Source organism: Salminus brasiliensis, chromosome 2, assembly GCF_030463535.1.
Source record: "Salminus brasiliensis chromosome 2, fSalBra1.hap2, whole genome shotgun sequence".
Classification (NCBI taxonomy): domain Eukaryota; kingdom Metazoa; phylum Chordata; class Actinopteri; order Characiformes; family Bryconidae; genus Salminus; species Salminus brasiliensis.
Window position 1 is genome coordinate 28,845,363 of NC_132879.1, and position 23,357 is coordinate 28,868,719.

Here is a 23,357-nt window from a genome sequence, read left to right on the forward strand (position 1 = left end):
AGATGAGAAGATGGATGTTGTAAGATTTGTAAGTTGTAATGTTGTAAGTGCACAACCACTTGTTAAATGTGCTGAGATTAGATCTGTCTTCGTCATTTGGCCTACAGAGAAGATAAGAGGACACCTTGCCTCTTTTTATCCTGTGCTGAAACATCCAGTGCTTTCCAAACACACACACACACACACAATATGAAAGGCTGGAGCTTCAATACATTCTCTTTATCAGTCTGTATACAAACGGGTGTTAACTTAAAGTGCAGATGCTTCCAGATAGGTATAGGGCATAATGCAAACAAGCCATTAACATCCTGGCATACTTTGTTGCATGTATATAAACACTTGAACATGCCAATCTAACCTTTATTTTGGATTAATATGGCAAGAGTTGATTTTTGGGCCACAGATGGATGAAGCTTCACAAACACCACTGAATTGGAGCACTGTTGCAATACGACCAGTGACTGAAGTGACATCTGCATCCAGATCTGTGGGAAAGACATCAGTAAAGAGTTTTGAAAGCACACATTAAGTGAGTGTGATGCTCACCGTTGCACATTAGTGGGAAATGTGAGGAAAAACAGAACAGCAGCTGGTCCTCAAGTGACTGAGAATGTCAGTGCAGGACGTGATCAGACTGTCAGCAAGAACAGACTTACATAGAGAGTGGCATTATAGAAGGGCTGCAGTGCATAAACCCCTCATTACAAAGAGGAGGCAACGGTTCAGGCCTCATGAGCCAAGCTTACAGGTCTGAATGTTTCTAGCAGGGACACAAATCTTTTTTCAGCTTTCTTTCATTGGTTTGTTTGCATATAACTTTATTTCCTTTGTCAGTTAACCTGTAGGAATCTTTGTGATATGTATATGTCAGTGATTTACATAATCCTATAACGAATATCTGAGAGTGTCAATAAAGTGTAGGGAGGCACTGTGATCTGGTTTTCCATTATTGATGAACATTATTGATTGTGAACATAAACCTAATAAAGAAGGATGAAATGTGATTTAGGGGCAATTAGTTCAACCTGAGTGCCCCATGGGAGTAGAATTATAAGACTTAAGACTTAATGTTTACTGACCAGGCCTCATACAGTTATGCTGTAGGGGCATTTACTATACTTGCTCAGTAAAAGTCTAGAATTTGTCAGGCATGGTTTGGGTTCCCCTGCTCCATTTATCTCTGACAAACTCTAGACTCTTACTGGGCGAGTAAAGGAAATAAAGGCTTATTTAAAATGTCAAAAAGTAAAATCACTAATGTAGTTTTGCATGAAGACTGAACTCACCCTTCCTCTTGTCTTTCTAAATGTGTGTCCATCTATGTAGCATCCTTCCCTCTTTTATTTTTTATATCTTTGTATTGATTTACACTGACTTACACTTCAGCTTTATCTTCTGACCAAACGCTTCTATTCTGAAACCTAGAATCCTAGGAGTCCCTTCTAGGGGTGGCAGTGCACCCATCTACAAGGCATGAGGGGTCACTGAATGGTTTGAGTATGAAAATATAGCCTTCACAGTCACCAGATATCAACCCATTTGAACAGCTATAGAATCTTTTGAACCACTGTGTGATATGATCCTGCATAGGATCTTTCGTGAAACACCACCATCATCAAAACACCAACTGTGGGAATAGTTTTGCGACCATTGATTTCCTTCCGTCCAGTAGAACGTTAAATCTGTAAACCAGTACACATTTAACATTATTTAAATGAAATTAAAATATGTTATCGATGTAAAACTAAAGATCCCACATCCTTCTAAAGACAAAATTACCATATGAGTGATGTGATGAGAATCCACCACCAGATGGCGCTGTTTCTGCAGCTCAATTGTGAAACGCTGCTTAAAATAAGAAAGACACAACAATCATGGCGGATCTGAAGGACGCGTTTAGCAGCCATGTGAATCGTCATCACGCTGCGCCCACTGATGGACCCACCGAGGACGAAATATGTCTTGTACACGTGGGTAGGTTTTTACCAATCTATCAAACACTGCTGAGTCTGCTGTGAGCACTGTAAGACTGTGCAGAGACCATCCACTCACCAGTACCAGTACTGCACCTGTAGAGAAGCGCCGAGTGTAGTTTGACGTGTTTCTACACTGTTTCTCACTCGTTCAGCTCAGCTTCAGTTTCAGAGTGTGATATGAGCATTCCTCACATTTCTGCCGTTGTAGGACCATTGACCACTGTCATAGAGCCGAACACATGCAGTGAGGAGTCGATTCTCTCATCCAGGTTCACTGACAGTGATCATAGTCATCGTGCGATGAAAACCAAACAGGGTGGGATACAAAACCCCACTGTCACAACATCTGAAAAAACACTAGGGAAACTAGGTGTTTTGCAGACCTGTATAAACGTACTCACTCAATCTCATGCCCCGAGATTGCTAAAATACTTTAGGTAATGTTTTTTTAATGTGTTCGGGTTTTAGTAGTGTAGTAGGAACGGTCAAATCAGTAGGTGTGGTATTAAGAGGAGTAGCAGTAGTAGTGACAGTAGTGGTAGTTGTAGTAGCAGAGCAGAGCTGTTCAGTGTAGTAACTGTAGTAGTAGTGGTGGTATTAACAGTAGAAGTAGTAAGATCTATAGTAGCAGAAGTGGTGTTAAGAGTAGTAGTAGTAGTAAGGGTAGTAGTGGTAATAGTATTAACAGTAGAAGTAGTAAGATCTATAGTAGCAGAAGTGGTGTTAAGAGTAGTAGTAGTAGTAAGGGTAGTAGTGGTAATAGTATTAACAGTAGAAGTAGTAAGATCTATAGGAGCAGAAGTGGTGTTAAGAGTAGTAGTAGTATTAGTAAGGGTAGTAGTGGTAGTAGTAATAGTATTAACAGTAGAAGTAGTAAGATCTATAGGAGCAGAAGTGTTAAGAGTAGTAGTAGTAGTAAGGGTAGTAGTGGTAGCAGTAATAGTATTAACAGTAGAAGTAGTAAGAACTATAGTAGCAGAAGTGGTGTTAAGAGTAGTAGTAGTGGTAGTAGTAATAGTATTAACAGTAGAAATGGTAAGAACTATAGTAGCAGACGTGGTGTTAAGAGTAGTAGTAGTAGTAAGGGTAGTAGTGGTAGTAGTAATAGTATTAACAGTACAAGTAGTAAGAACTATAGTAGCAGAAGTGGTGTTAAGAGTAGTAGTAGTAGTAGTAAGGGTAGTAGTGGTAGCAGTAATAGTATTAACAGTAGAAGTAGTAAGATCTATAGTAGCAGACGTGGTGTTAAGAGTAGTAGTAGTAGTAAGGATAGTAGTGGTAGCAGTAATAGTATTAACAGTAGAAGTAGTAAGAACTATAGTAGCAGAAGTGGTGTTAAGAGTAGTAGTAGTAGTAGTAAGGGTAGTAGTAATAGTATTAACAGTAGAAGTGGTAAGAACTATAGTAGCAGACGTGGTGTTAAGAGTAGTAGTAGTAGTAAGGGTAGTAGTGGTAGTAGTAATAGTATTAACAGTAGAAGTAGTAAGAACTATAGTAGCAGACGTGGTGTTAAGAGTAGTAGTAGTATTAGTAAGGATAGTAGTGGTAGCAGTACTAGTATTAACAGTACAAGTAGTAAGAACTATAGTAGCAGAAGTGGTGTTAAGAGTAGTAGTAGTATTAGTAAGGATAGTAGTGGTAGCAGTAATAGTATTAACAGTACAAGTAGTAAGAACTATAGTAGCAGAAGTGGTGTTAAGAGTAGTAGTAGTAGTAGTAAGGGTAGTAGTGGTAGCAGTAATAGTATTAACAGTAGAAGTAGTAAGAACTGTAGTAGTAGAAGTGGTGTTAAGAGTAGTAGTAGTATTAGTAAGGATAGTAGTGGTAGCAGTAATAGTATTAACAGTACAAGTAGTAAGAACTATAGTAGCAGAAGTGGTGTTAAGAGTAGTAGTAGTATTAGTAAGGATAGTAGTGGTAGCAGTAATAGTATTAACAGTACAAGTAGTAAGAACTATAGTAGCAGAAGTGGTGTTAAGAGTAGTAGTAGTAGTAAGGGTAGTAGTGTTAGTAGTAATAGTACTAAGAGTAGAAGTAGTTGTAGTAGGTGGTGCAGTAGTTGGATGTTAATGCAGATATTCATGCGCTCAAGCATTCAATCTTCTTATCAGCCATCACATTAAAACCTAGTAAAAAGTAAATGATCATATTTTTATAATACAGTGTGTGCAGAATTATTAGGCAAGTTGTATTTGAGATGATTATTTTTATTATTGAACAACAACTATGTTCTCAATCAACCCAAAAGACTCATACATATCAAAGCTTAATATTTTTGGAAGTTGGAGTGGGTTTTTTTTAGATTTAGATCTTAGGAGGATATCTGTTTGTGCAGGTAACTATTACTGTGCAGAATTATTAGGCAACTTAATAAAAAACAAATATATGCCCATCTCACTTGTTTATTTTCACCAGGTAACCAATATAACACAAAATTTAGAAATAAACATTTCTGACATTCAAAAACAAAACCAAAAACAAATCAGTGACCAATATAGCCACCTTTCTTTACGATGACACTCAAAAGCCTTCCATCCATAGATTCTGTCAGTTGCTTGATCTGTTTACGATCAACATTGCGTGCAGCAGACACCACAGCCTCCCAGACACTGTTCAGAGAGGTGTACTGTTTTCCCTCCCTGTAGATCTCACATTTTATGAGGGACCACAGGTTCTCTATGGGGTTCAGATCAGGTGAACAAGGGGGCCATGTCATCATTTTTTCTTCTTGGATGCATGTGATGGAGCATTGTCCTGCATGTTTTTCTTGAACGATACCGACTTCTTTCTGTACCACTGCTTGAAGAAGGTGTCTTCCAGAAACTGGCAGTAGGTCTGGGAGTTGAGCTTCACTCTATCCTCAACCCGAAAAGGTCCCACAAGTTCATCTTTGATGATACCAGCCCATACCAGTACCCCACCTCCACCTTGCTGGCGTCTGAGTCGGAGTGGAGCTCTCTGCCCTTTACTGATCCAGCCTCGGGCCCATCCATCTGGCCCATCAAGAGTCACTCGCATTTCATCAGTCCATAAAACCTTATAAAAATCAGTCTTAAGATATTTCTTGGCCCAGTCTTGACGTTTTATCTTATGTTTCTTGATCAAAGGTGGTCGTTTTTCAGCCTTCCTTACCTTGGCCATGTCCCTGAGTATCACACACCTTGTGCTTTTTGATACTCCAGTAACGTTGCAGCTCTGAAATATGGCAAAACTGGTGGCAAATGGCATCTTGGCAGCTTCACGCTTGATTTTCCTCAATTCATGGGCAGTTATTTTGTGGCTTTTTTTCCAACACGTTTCTTGCGACCCTGTTGGCTATTTGCCATGAAACACTTGATTGTTCGGTGATCACGCTTCAAAGGTTCAAGACTGCTGCATCCCTCTGCAAGACATCTCACAATTTGTGACTTTTCAGAGTCAGTCAAATCTCTCTTCTGACCCATTTTGCCAAAGGAAAGGAAGTTGCCTAATAATTAAGCACACCTTATATAGGGTGTTGATGTCATTAGACCACACCCCTTCTCATTACAGAGATGCACATCACCTGATTTACTTGATTGGTAGTTGGCTTTTAAGCCTATAGAGCCTGGAGTAGGACAACATGTATAAAAAGGATGATGTGATCAAAATACTCATTTGCCTAATAATTCTGCACACAGTGTATATATATATATATATATATATATATATATATATATATATATATATACAGTGAGTCCAAGAAGTATTTGATCCCTTGCTGATTTTCTTCGTTGGCCCACTAATAAAGACATGATCATTCTATACTTTTAATGGTAGATGTATTCTTACATGGAGAGACAGAATATTAAAAAGAAAATCCAGAAAATAAATCTAAGGAATATATATTAATTGATTTGTATTTCATGGAGTGAAATAAGTATTTGATCCCTTAGTATTCATTAGCAGTTCTGGCTTTTACAGACCAGTTAGACACTCCCAATCAACTTGTTACCTGACCTGAAGCCACCTGTTCTCACTAATCACTTGTGTGAAAAACACCTGTCCACAGAATCAGACAGATCACACAGATTTCAAGTCTCCAACATGGGTAAAACCAAAGAGCTGTCACAGGACCTCAGAGTCAGAATTGTTGACCTTCACAAAGCTGGAATGGGCTACAAAAAGATTAGTAAGGTGTTGGATGTGAAAGTAACAACTATTGGTGCAATTATCAGAAAGTTTAAAGAGTATAACATGACAATCAACAGACCTCGGCCCGGTGCTCCAAAGAAGATTTCGCCTCGTGGGGTGGCAATGATGCTGAGAACAGTCAGAAATCGTCCTGCAACCACTCGGCAGGAGTTAGCAAATGACCTGAAGGCAGCTGGGACCACAGTTTGCAAGGAAACAATTGGCAACACTTTGCGCAACAATGGATTCACATCCTGCAGTGCCCGAAAGGTACCCCTGCTGAAGAGAGCACATGTGGAGGCGCGCCTCAAGTATGCCAATGATCATTTGAAAGATGAACCAAGTTATTGGGAGAAGGTTTTGTGGTCAGACGAGACCAAAATTGAACTTTTTGGCCTCAACTCCACCCGCCATGTGTGGAGGAAGAAAAATGCTGCCTATGACCCCAAGAACACTGTGCCCACCGTCAAGCATGGAGGTGGAAGCATAATGTTTTGGGGGTGTTTCTCTGCCAAGGGTACAGGGCTACTTCACCGCATCACTGGGAAGATGGATGGAGCCATGTACCGCACAATCCTGAGGGACAACCTCCTCCCCTCTGCCAGGGATCTGAAAATGGGCCGTGGTTGGGTCTTCCAACATGATAACGACCCTAAACATACAGCAAAGGCAACAAAGGATTGGCTCAAGAAAAATCACATTAAGGTCATGGAGTGGCCCAGCCAGTCGCCAGACCTCAATCCGATCGAAAATCTATGGAGGGAGCTGAAGGTCAGAGTTGCCAAGCGACAGCCCACCAACCTTCATGATTTAGAGAGGATCTGCAAAGAAGAGTGGGCCAAAATTCCCCCTGGTGTGTGTGCTAAACTTGTGGTTAACTACAACAAACGTCTCACCGCTGTGCTTGCAAACAAAGGCTTTGCCACTAAGTATTGAGTGTGTTTGGCAAGAGGGATCAAATACTTATTTTCCTCATTGAAATACAAATTAATTAAAATATATTCTTTAAAATTATATTCTGGATTTTTGTCTTGATATTCTGTCTCTCCATGTTAGAATATATCTACCATTAAAAGTGCAGAAGGATAGTGTCTTTATTAGTGGGCAAACAAAGAAAATCAGCAAGGGATCAAATACTTCTTGGACTCACTGTATATATATATATATATATATATATATATGCGCAAGTGAACAGTCAGTTCTTAAAGTCGATGAAGGAAGGAAGGAAGGATAGCCGTTGAAAAGGTTAGGGGAACCCATTGATGGGCTCATTGATGCCCCACAGTAGATAAGCTGTAGCATGTTAGTTTAATGCTGGGCTTATATAGCCCATTCATTGACCGGTGTGACGATGTTAGGTAGGAGGTTTTAATGTTATGGCTGATCACATTTTGATGTACATTTTGACATCCAACTAATGCTAACTTGGAATTTAACTTTCTTTACCTGGGAAAAAAGGCGGCATACCCTTGTACCCTGTGCAGTCTAGTTAGTTTTGTACAAGGGGATAGTGGCTTTTTTCAAAACGTTTTGTGGTTTCTCTCAGGGTGCAAACAGTTTCGGACAGTTGGGGCAGGGCCATGCCGAAGATCAGGTGGAGCCGCAGCATGTGGACTACGGTCAGCCTAGCAGAAAGTTGCGGGCCATTGCTGGTGGGGGTGGCCATTCAGCACTTATTACTGGTGAGATATTTAAACGTTGAATTGTGTAACCCTTTGTAGTTGATTTGTCTTAAAAAAAAAAGAATAAACTAGAGCTGGGCAATTTGCGATATTTCATTGGATTATCATAAATTTTGTTATTGTGATACACAGTATGCTTTTGTATATGCTAAGCATATCAAAGAGACTGTTAGTGCTTAAAGAACACTGATCAACTGCAGGTTTCATTACTAACAGTGTACTTAGACTGGTAAGTGAATGAAGTGCAGCAGATTCTGACTTAATATCACTGTATTCAGTACAGGAGAGTATCTGTATAGTAGTTTTGATGTATTTACTGTGTGATTACATGTATCGTGCCAAATATTGTGTATCATGAAAAATGTCTTTAAATATCATGATTTTTACCATATCGCCCCGGCCCTATAATAAACATAGTAAGCCATGAAATGAGCTTGAACTGTGCTGTCACTGCCAACATGATTCACTTGTTCAGCATTTAGGTTGGTTACGTGGAAAGTGGTAGTAGTCCTCTCTGCAATAACATCTGCATCGTTTTTCACCATACTTTCTCTAGAGTCGGGAGAGCTGCTGGTATGTGGACAAAATCACAAAGGCCAGCTTGGCATCGGCCACGTTTTGGAAATCGTGACCTTTCAGCTTTGTCCTTTGCCCGGAAATAAGACAGTTCAGCAAGTGTCTTGTGGCTGGGACTTCACCATCATTCTTACTGGTAACTTATGGGAACTGTTCACTGCAAAATCAAATTACTCTTAAAACACCCCCCCCAGATATGTTTTGCACTGAAGGAACAAAGTAATGGATCTCTATAGCACCCATTGATTTTTAGATCTTGGTTATATTAATATACATAAAAGAAATGTGTCTGATACTTTTATCCGGAGCAACTTATATTAGAATCATGTTACACAGGGGGCTAATATTGTGTTAGGGGTCTTGCTCAAGAACTAGTGAGGTGTGGTGCATTTGCCGGCCCAGGGAATCAAACACCTAGTCTGCCACTGTCAAGGTGGTGGTGTTACCCACTACACTACATTAACTGTAAATGTGACTTCACACACCAGACATGTCTTAGCTTTTTTTTTCATGCAATTTGTTGATGTTATGAAAAAGCACTAATAACAGAGAACCAGGTAGACTTTCAAATGTTTGTTAAAAAACCTTAGGGCCTTGCATTAACTTGTGATTCAGACCTCCATCCTATTTCAATCCATATGTTTCTCTAAAATGCACCGCCAGTGTGTGTAGATATTTTTTCTTTATATTTTACTTTGCCATGTACAAAGTGCTTGCAGTACAGTAATCTACTGTAAACATGAATTCTCACTGTTGTTAGAATATCAAATATCTTTTAAAACAGGCAGCAAATTGTCTTAGAGAAGGCATAGTCTTGCCCATGCTGCCCACAGCTGAAAACAGAGCAGCGCTACTGTCCCGAGGACTGAGTCAAGACTGATTGTAGCTGGTTTCTCGATGCCAAATAGCCCCTTTTCATGTACGACAGCAGACTTAGTGTTGCGCTTACATAATTGTAGACTACAGAAAACACTTTCCATTTAAATTTCAATGTGATTTGAGCAATCCAATTATTGTCCGATTGCAATGCATCAAGTAAAATCCGAACTCAATCAATGAAAACTCATGATGATGCAAATTGTAAACAGCTTCTCAGATTACTCAGAGATTATTCTGATATTTTAGAGCTGTACTGGGCTTAAAGAGCCCCAAGAGAGACTGGGATTCTTATATAGCCACTGAAACTCTGTCTTGCAGATGATGGCCAAGTCTTGGCGTGCGGCTCCAATGCTTTTGGACAGCTGGGGGTGTCGCCACAGATAAAACACACAGCAGAGCCTCATTTTGTCAAGGTAAAAACTGAATGTATATTGTATTATTATTATTATTATTACATGTAATATATATCTATATTATATGTAATATATAGTATATTAATATAGTCTATTACATTACAAAATGTTTCTCTCTTGTGTTTCTTCTGTAGTCTTTGGGTGAATCTGTCATCAGTATAGCAGCAGGGCTGAGACATGCACTTGCAGTAACAGGTGTGCCTTTCTCATTTTCTGTGCCTCTCTTATTCCCTCCTTCCATCTGTTTTTTCTCCCTGCGTTATCCACACTCAATGTGTGTGTGTGTATTTTTGTGAATGCGAAGGTTCAGGTGGTGTGTATCAGTGGGGTACAGGTCTATCCAGTCAAGCAAAACGAGCCCTGAATCCTCAGCCTGTCCCAGCCCACCTCATCTCCCAGGAGCCCTGTTTGGTCCCAGGTAAACACATTGACCCATTCTTGCACAATAAACAAGCACTTATGACTGTAAAGGTGTATGGGTGTGTGTAGGGTCTATTTTGTAATGTATGATATACATGGCTGTGCATTTTATACACTTTTTGCTAAGGTGTGAAATTAACTAAAAACTACCCGTATTTTACTCATAGGAATGGATCAGCTAACCTCCCAGAAAGTGGCTGCAGGTTCTGCACACTCTGTCTGTTTGACAGGTGAGGTATTTCTCAGTCTTTTATCTCTGATCTATTAGCATATTTATCTGTACAGTCCATAGATACATATTCATACTAGCAGGACAAACTTTCAAACTTTAAAGTAAGTCTGGATCATAAAACAGTGTAATAGTGCACCGGTCCTCTGATGTGGGAACTGATTGCTGCTGATAAATAAATGTTGGGAGCTTTGAATGTTTGTTTTGATCCTTTAGCAACTGGAGATCTGTTCCTTTGGGGAAGTAATAAACATGGCCAGCTGTGCAGCAAGGAGTCTTTCCTGCCACTTCCTTCTGCTTTGGATCGCTCGCTGCTAAATGGAGAGAGTGTTTCTGCTGTATACAGTGGCTGGACACACCTAATCGCTCAGACAGGTATGAGCATACACACCCAGTCTTTGCTTTGGAGATGGTGTTACTTGAGTCTTAACCTTGGTTCCTGACATCTTTATTTAAATTGACTCGTATAGTTCTGAGCACTTTCAGTTCTCTTTGAAAAATATCAGCATGTAGTCCTACTTGTATGACCAGCCTGAGGCTTTGTCCCTCATACAAGGCCTCATATGAAGTGTTGGTAATAGCAGTGTATTTAAAGTTGTCTTTCAGATACAGTGGAATGCCACATTTTGGGCTCCCTTGGTCTAATTGTTACTGTAAATAGCTAAGTGAGTAAATTAAGATGATGCTTTTGGAGGTGTCTCTGCACAGTAGAACAGTGCGCCACCACTCTACAGTCTGAGGAATCTTCCTGAAGGTCTTTTGCAGCTGAACAGAGCTTTTGATTTGCTTTTTCTAGCAATTCTTTGAGCAGTTTTCTTTTCAGGATTTATTAATTATATTAACAACATAAATGAGGAAACAGTCACCTGATAATGCTTTATCTTCCTAGTCGTCTCCTGCCTCATGGACATGAATTGTTTACATTTTTTGAAAGCGAGGTAGCTGGTTAGAGGAGCCTATGGCTGATTGTTGGGACATGGATTGAGGAGTCAGAAGCTGCATTTGAAATTGTTCTCTATTCAATATGCCCTACATGCAAAAAATCCAGATCACTGTATAGAGCACTGTTATAGGGAACAGAATTAGACATGGCAGTGAACGAGTTCAAAAAACCTTGTTATATGTGTGAGCACACTGCTGTGCGACAGCAGATTGTGTCACATACCCAGTCTAAGTGACAGTCTTCCTCAGAAAGAAGCTGCATGCGAATCACCCACATCTGCTTAGTGTACATTGGACACTATACTACATTATTGTATATGCATTGTGGGGTTAGAACCGTGCACTAAACATTTGGCACTGCATTTTTCTACAATACTACAAAAGGCCAGCACCCCAAAGTAGTGCACTATATAGTGAATAGAGCACAGTTTCAGATCTAGCCAAATTATTTATAAAACTGATATTTGCATCACCTGGCCTTTTCTAACGATGACCAAGCCGTAGGTCCAACAAGCTAACTGTTTCGAAAATCTTTTGAGTTTCCTTGTTTGTTTTTCTAAATTGTACAAACAAAAATAATACACTAATCTTCCTTAAAAGAATGAAAATAATGGCTTTAACTTTAACTTCAGTCTATCTTCTGTTCACTTAATTCACAATAACCATTCACAATAACAGAACTTTTCTTTATAGATGTCCAAATGTACCTCTGTATATCACCTGGAATTTAAGGCTACTTGGATATTAACCTTGTTAGATTGTAGAAGTCACTGTCTTATTAAGTGCATCTTATCTACAACTTTCAGAGAGTGGGAGAATCTTTACGTGGGGGAGAGCCAATTATGGACAGCTTGGGAGACAAGGGCCAACTGATGACGCCACAAGTGTAGACTCAGTCTCCAGTTCTGAGACAAGCCTACCGTCAGAGGTCAAGACACTTTATGGAGCCACGCAAGTATGAGCACCTTGCTCTTATTCAGGACAAATGTAATACTTTTTACTTTTAGGCCGAGCTCTAATTACTGCTCCAAAAAGAAATAGTGAGGCACTTGATTTGTCAGCTCCTACTTTTTCTGCCAGATTTTGCCATGTATCTTTGAGAAACGCTCCAACTGGATTCTGTGTTTATATACTGGTGTTGAAAAACATAATTGTATTATTTAAATTATTATTATAACAAAAACAACAACAACAATAATAATATATAATAATATACAGTAATACTGTCATTTATTATTTTATCATTTATTAACATGCTTTTTTGTTGAATTTGTATAAAACTAAAGTGATGAATAGCAGAATGCAGCTGTTTAAACAGTGAGATGTTAAAAAACAACCACATTAGGTTTTATGACCATTTTTTCCCCACTCTCCATTCCTCCTGTTTTACCCTATGATCAGGCTTGTGTGAGGCTTTAAAAGCTGGACACACAGCAATGTGCAGTGTACAAAGAGAGCCAGCAGGTGGGGACATCACTATGAGAATTACCTCTTGTTTCTTGCATCCTGCCCAGAGACAGCGTTCTCTAACACTGAAGGTCACCACTAACCTTGGAGATACAACTTCTGTGTGTGTGTGTGTGTGTGTGTGTGTGTGTGTGTACACAAACCAACATTATATGTTAAACTCAGTGAGTTCCAGTTGCATTTAATACATTTGAGACTGTAAAATGAATTCTGACAGAGCCCTCTTTCAAGCAAAGTGACCTGAGGGAACTGTGGACATGTGTGGGAGAAGGAGAACGAGAAGGCAGAGCGATCAGGAAAGGAGAAGAAAGGTCTTTGGCAGTGTGAGATACAGACGGGCATGACATCTGTGCCATGCTGCATTTATCTCTCGTGCGGTTTTCCAGGCACAGAGCGGCCCTGTCCAAACCCTGTCGCAGTAGCTTGATGTTTCCTCTCCGCTCAGGGCGTTGGACAGGTGTCCTTTGGCGACTTGCTGTGGTGCACCCCGCCTCTTTACTGCCAGTGCACCACTTATCATGCTTAATCTTCAAAAGCTGCTGATGCCACAGTGTCCTCACTGTTCTGCTGTTGTGCATTGGGTATGCTGATGAGAAAGGGGACAGAGGAAGGGTGAAACATGCTGTAATTCTCACTGAAAGTGAGAAGAAAAGCTGCAGAGGAGGATGGGCCCTAAATACTTTGTCTGTCCTTGCTGCTTATTGATAAGGACGCCTTGGGCTTGCTGTTAAAATTTATCCACAACTGTTCAACAATATCATTTAAGGGGAAGACATTGTATTGTATCTTATATTGGAGTCCCAACTTCCACCCACTAGCTAGGACCCCTATCCTCCAAGCCACATAAATCCAGTCAAAGGCATCTTTTCGAACTGCCACTAACTCAGTGTTATAGAGAAGCTGAACATGCTTGGAGGAGAACAACAATTACCAATTCATTTACTTCAGCTAACAGGTGCCTGTACTGACTAGCATCGAGAGGGATGATTAGAGGCCATCATGCAGCAAATAAACATACCTTACATGCACTTGGTACAAATAGCCTTAAATTGGTCCAGCACGGAAAGAAGACATAAGAGTGGCCCTAAGGCATGTTAGGCTAGAATTCAGTGCTAGAACAAGTTGAGAGAGCTGTCCATGGTAGTAAGCATTACATTACAATCAGATTAGTTCATTCACACAGTGTCACACAGGTTCTGCATGCTGAGCTGGGAATCCCGAGGAGGGGCCAGTGAGGTCTGTAGTCTCATCAGCAGATGGAGAGATCTGTACCCATATGTATTGAGTGTTTCGGTGTCAGGATACGTATCCAAGGTGCACTGTTCTCCAGTCTTATTAAGTGTGATGAAACCTGATACTCTGATGTTTTAAATGTATTATGTAGACACATATACACTGTTAAAAGTATAAGGAGTTTGAAACTGTGGATGAACCTCCTAAGATGTTGTGAGGAACCTTCAGTGAATCTTCTAAAACCTTTTCTTGAAGCACCTTGAGGTTCCTCCACAGTTTTAAATTAAAGAACCTCTAAAAGTCCCTTAAGAATCTTGTACTTGTAACAGTTTACACTGGGCTTTCATTTAGAAATTATCTTAGATTATGAAAAGCAGCTTGTACATTCTGCCCATGTCACCAATGGTTTCCTGTAATAGTGTAACTGGTAAAAAGAATGAGAATATTCTGTTTCACTGCTGAAAGCATGAGGCACACGCTATCAACTGGCAGTAATGACTAATTTGGGGTGACCTGTGTACAGAGACAGCTCATTGATTGAGAAACTGATCTCTCCACCCCCCCCCCCCTCTCTCTCTCTCTCTCTCTCATATAAAAGCATACTCATTGGATGTGTCATTCTTTCAATTTAAAAACAGCTTGTGTGCATTTCCAAACATGGTCCAGACGGATGTTTCTTTTTTGCTAGTCATGTGCACTGCCTGCATAGTCCTTAAATAAGCTAGAAGATGATGTCATCTTGAGTTGGTGTCTCAGTAGAGTTTAAGTAAAGAGAAGGGCGTAATGCATCAACCTGTGCTCTGATCTTAGCCCTTACCACTACTTTAGTAATAATAGTTTCACTATAATTGTATCGTATTTTCCGATCACTCCATTGCATTATCATTGCCAATCAACATGTAAGGCACTCTCTTTTCATAGAGCCGCTGTCAAAGATGGTAAAACCTAAATGCACTTCTGCAAATAAAAGGATACACATAATATTAGTGTAAATAATTGGCATTATAGAAAGTGCAAAAGATAAAGAAAGAAAGCTGAATGTGTTGTATTGTGCAAGTTCTAATACTCTGTAGAGATAATTATAATAGTTTCTCTTTGAATTCTTTGAATTGAATATGAAGCAAAGTTAAGCAGTGATTGTTTCATTTCCCTTTTCGGCCTGCTTTGCACTCTTTGACACCCTGCTGTGCTTCCAGAGTCACCAAGGTCATACAAAAATCTGGAATGACCTTTGTCACCTTACTTGGTCCTTCCCCCAGCTCTAATGTTATGATTTAGCACATCAAGAAAAACTGGCAAACAGAAAATGTATACAGTGCCCTCCAGCATTATTGATGGAGAATAATTGTATATCGGCTGTTTCCTATACTCAACAGCTTGAGGAAGAATTTAGTCATATAATGAGAGCTTTCTTTAAAAAAAATTAAATTAAATAAAATAGGTTTATTATTCAGTTATTAGGCCTTATTCAGAAACCATCATGCATTTTGTGGAGTCCCACAGTGTTCTGTTTTAGGGTTTGTGAAATTAATGCTAATTGTGGCAGTAATGTAGTTATGAGAGTAAAGCTCTGAGGTATAGGCCTACGCACAAGGTTTAAGGGGCTAACACAAAACTGTGCACAGGGTTTAAGGGGCTAACACAAAACTTTCATGACAATGCATCATTCAGTTAATGGCCAAAAGTATGTAGACTCTCAAACAGCACATTCATATGTGTTTGTTGAATATCTTCCAAATCCATTAGCGTTAATATGGAAACATGGGAACATGATCCATGAAGCTTATGATGAACAGTTCTTGGCTGATGCTGCTTTCAGTAGCAGTTTAGGACTCAGAATCAGCACTCAGTGGTCACCATTCTTTGAACTTATCTGAGGTGTTGTTGCTTCTAGACATTTTCACTTCACAGCAGCATCACAAAGAGAGGGTCAGGGCAACTCTAGCAGGGCAGAAAGTTGACAAACTGACCTGTTAAAGAGATGGCATCCAAGGACACCAGGCTCTGCAGTACAACCCTTTCTTATGTTTTTCTAAGGAGACTGATTGACTGTGTGCTTGAGTTTAGCATAGATTGTGTCATATACACTAGTGGTGTCGCTAAGCCAGTTTAGGGGCCTTTACCCCAAAAGGGACGTTTTATTTCCTATATGATTCCTAGCTTTTTATTATTATTTCCATTACTTTTACCATTTGTAGTATCTTTTTTTTTTTTTTGGCAACCCTAATCTTTAAGAATGTGAGGTAGGTGTTTGGATGCCGAGCAGGGAGGTGAAGAGGCAGACAGTGTGGGACCACAGGTTGCGCTTACTGCAGCTGCTGAGACACCCATCTACAATAGCTAGCTGTCGAGTTTTTACTTCAGATCAAATAACCCTATTTCTTTTCTTTTTTTTATCAATGTTACATGTATAAAGATATTGGGGACTTTTTATGTGTCTTGATATAAGCATCCATTCATCTCTAATGACACCCTAGTAGTGTATGTAGCCTAACCTCAAGCCTGATTGTGAGGGTCAGCTCTGGGATCTTTTTTTTTTTTCCTCTAGACAGTTGTTCTGAGTGTTCTGGGCAGTCCTCTGTCCAGCGACCAGGGGCTGTTTTGACACTGACTGTGTTTTGCCTGTATCTCTGCTGTGCTTTCTTATGCTGTGCGGTTTGCTAAAAGAAAGCTGTTGTGTCAGTGATGTTAAAAGATACAGACAAGTCAGGGCAGGTCTTCCTCGCTTACCCTTGTGTACATATCTGTATGTGTGCTTTCAGAGTTGATGCACTATGATTTGATGACTGCCACACATCTATTGCTGGTTTAATTGGGAGACATATGTTTTAGATAGAATGTCTTAAATAGAACGAGCCACCACTGGCTTAAACTAAACACTTGCTTTGTGGGCCTTTGGACTTTTTGCTATTTGATCATCTGCTAAAATTTTATCACATTAAGTTCTTGGTTGGGTTTACTTTTTATCATGTAATCATTAATGTGTGTTAAACGTTCACCTGTTGTGATCCATACACTAGGTCAGAGTTATGCAGTCTCATTCACAAAGGACTGGTGTGAGTGCAGGTTTCCATTCCAACAAAACAGGAGCACATACAATCAAATGTTAGAAGATGCTTTTTCTGGATTAGATTAGACCTCTGCACTAGGTTTAGCATAACAAAAGGCATCTGTAGCTGTAGAAGACATTCAAACAATATGCTCTTTATATTGTATGCTGCAATTGTTTTACAAGTTTCTACATCTCTATTAGAGTTATTATTATTATTAGTATTATTATTATTATAGAATCATTTCATGCAAGTGCATTAAGTAAGAGTGGGTTGGCTGTGAGCTGTAGTTTGTGCGGTGTGTTCCAGCACAGACCTTATGTAGAGCTTGTTTGTGTCTGGACCCTGAAACTAAACCATTTACAGAATCTTTCTGAGATCCAAATTCCAAAAGCCCCAGTTATTTGCTGTACACTCAGTCAGTTTGGAAGTCATTTTGTTATTACTTTGGAATTCCTTAACAATAATGGCCATGGGTTGCTACATACACATAGCTACTGACAAGTAACTGTAACACTTTATTCATTTAAAGTGCACACCCAGTAGTGTAGACTGGTTGTGTGTATCTGTGTGTAAAAGTGTCTTGCTGAGAGAGTCTGAGGAAGCTGGTTTTGCTATTGTGGTATTGTTAATCTCCATTTTCTTTTTTTCCCTTAACAGATCGCATGCGGATCAGAACACAATCTTGCCATTGTAGGTGAGTGAGTACATGTCTGACATGATATGAGAAAGACAGAGAGATTCTTTTCAGTCATCCCCAAATCATCAACTGTTCCAAATTCTTCTGACTAGACTGAGAGAATTGGGACACGGAATGGACAAATAATGACTAAAACATGTTGAATAGGATTGATAATGCTAAAATCCTGACATTGAAGCAGAGAGGCAGTAATGAGCAAAAGCAAGCTAGTGACAAAGTAAGGATAAAGAAAGAGAGAGAACAAGCATAAAATCAGAAGAGTCTTTATTTTGCCATCAGTCGAAATACTGTGTTACTGCCCAAGTTACTGCTGAATTGAACAAAAATGGAGGCACAACAATTCCATTTGGATTATTATGGCTTATTTCTCTGACATTGAGAAGACACATCAGAATTGAGAGGGCCGAGATAGTGACGCAGAGCGAGGATTTGTGACAGAAATCCGTTAGTTATTAAATGATAGCACTAATGCTGTAGTGTAAGAATTAACCACAACTTTGGGATTGATACCTTGGAGAGCTTAATGACTAAATTCCCATAATAGGAATCCTTTACCCTCTCATTAACTTGAGGATAGATGTGTATCTAAAGTAATTAAGGAGCCAGGAGTTCTGTAGAAGGGCTGTACTGTTATCATAGAAGACTGGTGTGAATGTGATTTTCATGCCTTTACATTATACATTATAAGGTCAGTACCATCCCCTTTCAGTTAAACTGCCTATCATGGAACATGCAAGACCAGAGTACTCTGTCCAACCTTACATACAGTGCCTTGGGGTGGGGAGGGGGGTGGGGGGCATTTGACACAAACATTCAGAAGTTTGACTTCACAGATTTTAGGTGTTACTAGAATAATGGACAGGTGATTCTATAATAACCAAGAATGTGGCAAAGGCTTTTTTGGACAGGTATGTTTGCATAGACATGGAATTTTGTCTTTGGTAACACAGCAGCTTGCAGCACACAGTAACGGACAATAAACATTTCACACTTGGATTAACTGATTAACTGATTAATTAACTGATTAATAGTGTTACATAAATTGAATAGAGTTCACACTGAATTCAAGGAAACAAAGAAATTGTGGTGCATAGCAGGTCTGAACAATAGATTGAATTTGCTGAACATGATACTTCACCTTATCCTTCACTGTGTCATCAACAGACCTATTAGACTAATATGCAAACTGTAGAGGGTCAAACAGAGCGTTTTTGACATGCTTCAGGTGTTTTAACGTCAGTCTCCCAAAGGATTCCATGCCTACGGAGTTCAGAGTTGTGGCTCTGTGATCATTTATCCCAGTGATTGTTGCTTTCAGTATATGGGTATTGTTGTGCAGCGTTTAAAACAGAGGTACTTCACAAAGTCCTAGTGATTGTGTGAAGACAAGTGCACTTTGGTCAGTGCAGACCTTCAGGCCGTGAGGATGACGCATCATCAGAGGTGGTAAGTAACAAAGTATACATATTTCTTTACTGTACTGTAGATTTTGGAAGTATCTGTACTTTATGGCCACTTCTTAGTACATTTCAGATGAAAAATCAGTCCTACTACATTTTTAAAACAGTTTTTTTTATTTAACAGTTTTAATTGCACAGTTTTTAATCAGGCAGCCAATTGCTGTCTGCCAAATTGGTGGTTACCCAGAATTACCACAGTGTACTTAGGGCAAATGCATTATAACATGGAGAAATGGATGATTCCTACAGGACAACAATGTGCCTGGCCCTGCTAACACCGTTGAATTGACCGGCCCAGTGGGCTTTTTATGTGTTTATTTGATAAAGATCTTAGCAATCACTATTTTCTTGGGGTTTAAAAAAATTCACAAAGATGTTGATTTCAACAGAAACAATAAGACAATGAAATCTTAGAGCAAATGTTACCACTTGATGCATACTGATTACTCAGAGAAACCACCTGAAAAATGACCTTTTAATTCAATGGTTTGTAAATGTTCCATATCAGTAAATCTGACATTTTGAAAGAAATTCTCTGTGTGCCTGAACTTGAACTTGCGTAAATATTAATTCGATTTTTACAACGATGTTGTATGATTTTTTTTTTTATTTTACTTTTTTTTTTTTTTGCCTTTGGGTGAAAAAGAGAAACCTATGTGTAGATTTCAAATCCCACTGGTTGTACTTTTTCTTGCATTTATGAACACTTAGCTCCTGACTTGACTTGGTTCCCCAAATTTGCGTATAACCATCACTAACCCTAGGCACGCATTTGCAGTTCATCATTTCCTCAACCTACAGACAAAACAGAGCACAGACTTTCCGATGTTCATCATTATCAGACAACCAACTCCATCTAACTTCACAGTCAGCGTTGTAAGTAAACTGCTTGCCAACTGTGAATTGCCTAGAAGACTGAAGATTGAATCTGCTAGCGAACTGCCTTGAAGACTGAATTTGGACCTTGAAATAAGGCGTGCGACAAGACAACCTCTTTTTGCAGAAGACATGAAGTCTCTGCTATGCCTGATCGCCCTTGTGCTTTTCAGCAGCATCACGCATGGATGGCAGTTTCAAAAATGTCAACTCAACGAACTTGCCTTGGATTGTTCTGGTGAGCATGGTGCTTACTGTGAGCATGTCAGCGATATTAAAGTGGATACTGCCGGGCTTCCAACTGACATTCAGAACTTGTGTATTGGCACGGATGTTGAAACACCATATGGATCTCTTGTTTCTGGCTCTTTTTCACGCTTCACTTCTCTGGAGTACCTGATGATCTTTGGCTGTTTTACTCAAATTCATCCTGGGGCATTTCAGGGGCTTTCAAACCTTAGAAGATTGAGCCTTTTTACAGTAGACCGCTGTGCGATTGCAATATCACGCCAGGTATTTAGGAACCTTCCTGAGTTAAAAGAATTGAACATTTCCAGTTTAAATCTTTCACTGGTGGCAACTGATGTTTTTGATGATCTCCCCAAAATTGAGAAATTTTCTTTTGTTTGGCCTGGCAAATCTGTCTTCTCTGAACTAATATGCAGACTCATAAGGCTAACGTCTTTAAAAGAATTTGTTTTTGCAACGATGGTGGATGAGATATTAGAAAACCCTAACTGTACCCATAAAAATGAATTGTTTTTTGAAACTTTCCCACGTATCCCGAGAGCCAACCTATACTTTTCCAAAATTAAGCATTTTCATCCTGGAGCAATAGACTTTTTTCAAGAGTTGCCTAATTTAGCATTTGGTTTGAATGACCAGCTACTCAACTACCTTCCCAGATCTGGCATCAAGAGTGTAGATTCCTTAACATACAATACAGACAAACTTGCTGTGGAGGAAATGTGCATTGTTGTGTCCAAGTTGTCAACTAGACACCTTACGATATATTGTGAAACTGTTAGTAACTTCTCTCATTTTAGGAATGATAACTGCATTGCACTTGAACAGTTACAAATCGCTGTCAATGGTTTACAGCCCATAGACTTGAGTTTTTTCTACTATATGACAAACCTTAGTGCTTTGTCAGTTTCTGGCATGGGACTGAATACATCTGGTTTTAGATCTGTGTGTATGTCTCCGGTACAGGTCACATGGCTCTCTGTGTTGACTGTTAAATCGAATTCAATAAATAAGATATATCGCCATCAGTTCCAATGTTTAGCCAATCTTAAAACACTTAATATTACTGATTGTGCTGTTTCACAAATTGAACCTTTTGCTTTCATGGAATTAAGCTCATTAAGGTTCTTGAGCCTCCAGTATAACTTAATTAGTGTGATTAGTCCCCATGTTTTCGATGGTCTGTACAATCTTTCGGTACTAGACCTTCAGAACAATCCACTGTTTCGCATTGAAGAAATGGCATTTAGGCATCTTGTGAATCTTCAAGAATTACATTTTAGATATGTTAAGGTTTCACCACCAGGGTTCATAATTAGGTGGAATTTAACACACATGTTTGGTAATATTTCAGAACAGCTGACCTACTTGTTCTACGAGTATGTTGAACCAATGGAGCTGATTATTGGATCCAATGTGATTTTAAAAAACAAGCTTACCTTCTATGTGCACACGGCTGTTGTCACTATTGAGGACTGTTGGCGTCCATTTTTTAAATCAGTCACCACTCTCTTTGCAAGAACCAAACATATCCTCTGTGGATCAGAATTCATAGGAAAGTACATTACAAATGTGGAGAACCTAGTCTATCGATCTGGATATTCAGACAAAATTGGGGATTTGACAGATCTTAATAAGCTTGTTCACCTCAAGGTACTGAGACTTGACGCTGTGGATTTTTCAAAACAATCAAACGTGGCTGTCATTTTCCACAACCTGACTAAACTGAAGGACCTGAGGTTGTTTGACTGTAGACTTTTCAGTATTGACGGCACTTTAACGCAAGACTTAAAGTCACTGGAACTTCTGATGTTGGTGTTTCGGGATTATGTCACAATATATGGCAGTTTTTTTGAACCTCTCACCAGCCTACAGAATCTGGCCATTTATCGTCTTCAGCTCTTCTGCAATTGTGACAATGCCAACTTTTTCAAGTGGGTGCTGGAGAACAAGCAAGTGCAGGTTGAAATTAAGCTTCCAAGACTAAACGCATTGCAGTGTTTATCAAACGATGGCTTTGACAGACCCAACTTGCGGGTTTATGCAAAGCAGAACTGTTTTTTTGAGAGAGAATTTGTGCTCTTTATTTTGACTTCCTTGGGTGTGGTCTTCTTGATGTTGGCAGTATTGGGCCATCAAATGAAAGTACATTTCATTTTCCCGCTTTATCACATTGCTCGTGCCTGGATTGAGCAAGCTGTAAGGAAAGATGGCAGGTTGCAGTATCGCTATGATGCTTTTGTTTCTTACAGCGGCAGAGATGAGAACTGGGTAATGAAGGAGCTTTTGCCTAGCTTGGAGCAACGAGGCCCACCCTTCCTTCGTCTTTGCCTACACGGCAGGGACTTCCAGCTGGGCAAGGATGTGGTGGATAATATCACAGACAGTCTCTATGAAAGCCGTTACACGCTTTGTCTGGTCAGCCGCAACTACTTGCGCAGCACCTGGTGCTCTCTGGAGATGCGGCTGGCAACCAGCCGGTTGCAGGTGGAACACAAAGATGTCCTTATCCTGGTTTTCCTGGAGAAGATCCCTTCCCGCCTGTTGTCTGCGCATCACAGGCTGGCTCGTCTGGTGAAGACCAGAACGTACCTTGACTGGCCTCAGGACTTAGATCAGCGTGATTCCTTCTGGGACAGACTGTGGGACAAACTAAAGCCTGAGGAAGTGTTGTGAAGAGATGCATGCTGTTAATGACCGAGTTCATTTTGACTATAATATTCATCACATTCTGAGGCTAAAGTTGTGGTTTCCAATACTCCTGAACTTTTAACATTTTAGGACAGAAAGATACTGCCCATGTTTTAATTATCATTTATTTAAATGGAGTTTGCTGACACATTGGTCCACTGCCAGCAGCAATTGATTGCATTGCATGTATAAATAAATGTCATTATTAGTTTGAGTTTATAGAAAAGGATGATGATGAACAGTACTAAAAGTAGATTACAGTGCTTTTCATTATCAGAATAATGGTTGACTGTATTTTATATACACAATATAATGCTAATATTAAAAGGGTAAATGATCTAACATCACAACCCATAATGGATCAT

General features: G+C 39.6%; 1 protein-coding gene across 1 annotated transcript; it reads left to right on the plus strand.

Moving 5' to 3' along the window:
• Window positions 1-1,935: 1,935 nt before the first annotated feature.
• Window positions 1,936-22,670, plus strand: sergef (secretion regulating guanine nucleotide exchange factor). Its single transcript, XM_072672293.1, has 11 exons — window positions 1,936-1,974; window positions 7,675-7,810; window positions 8,367-8,522; window positions 9,584-9,678; window positions 9,813-9,873; window positions 9,983-10,096; window positions 10,266-10,328; window positions 10,544-10,702; window positions 12,076-12,224; window positions 17,680-17,716; window positions 22,554-22,670. The coding sequence occupies exons 1-11, from the start codon at window positions 1,936-1,938 to the stop codon at window positions 22,574-22,576; spliced, it is 1,032 nt and encodes a 343-aa protein (XP_072528394.1). The 3' UTR covers window positions 22,577-22,670.
• The last annotated feature ends 687 nt before the right edge of the window (window positions 22,671-23,357 follow it).

Excerpts from the sequence above, each read along its gene's own strand:
- sergef (XM_072672293.1), top strand. The coding sequence starts at position 1,936 with ATGGACCCACCGAGGACGAAATATGTCTTGTACACGTGG. Across the intron at positions 1,975-7,674 it reads AATATGTCTTGTACACGTGG|GGTGCAAACAGTTTCGGACA; the intron begins GTAGGTTTTTAC and ends GGTTTCTCTCAG. Across the intron at positions 7,811-8,366 it reads CCATTCAGCACTTATTACTG|AGTCGGGAGAGCTGCTGGTA; the intron begins GTGAGATATTTA and ends TACTTTCTCTAG.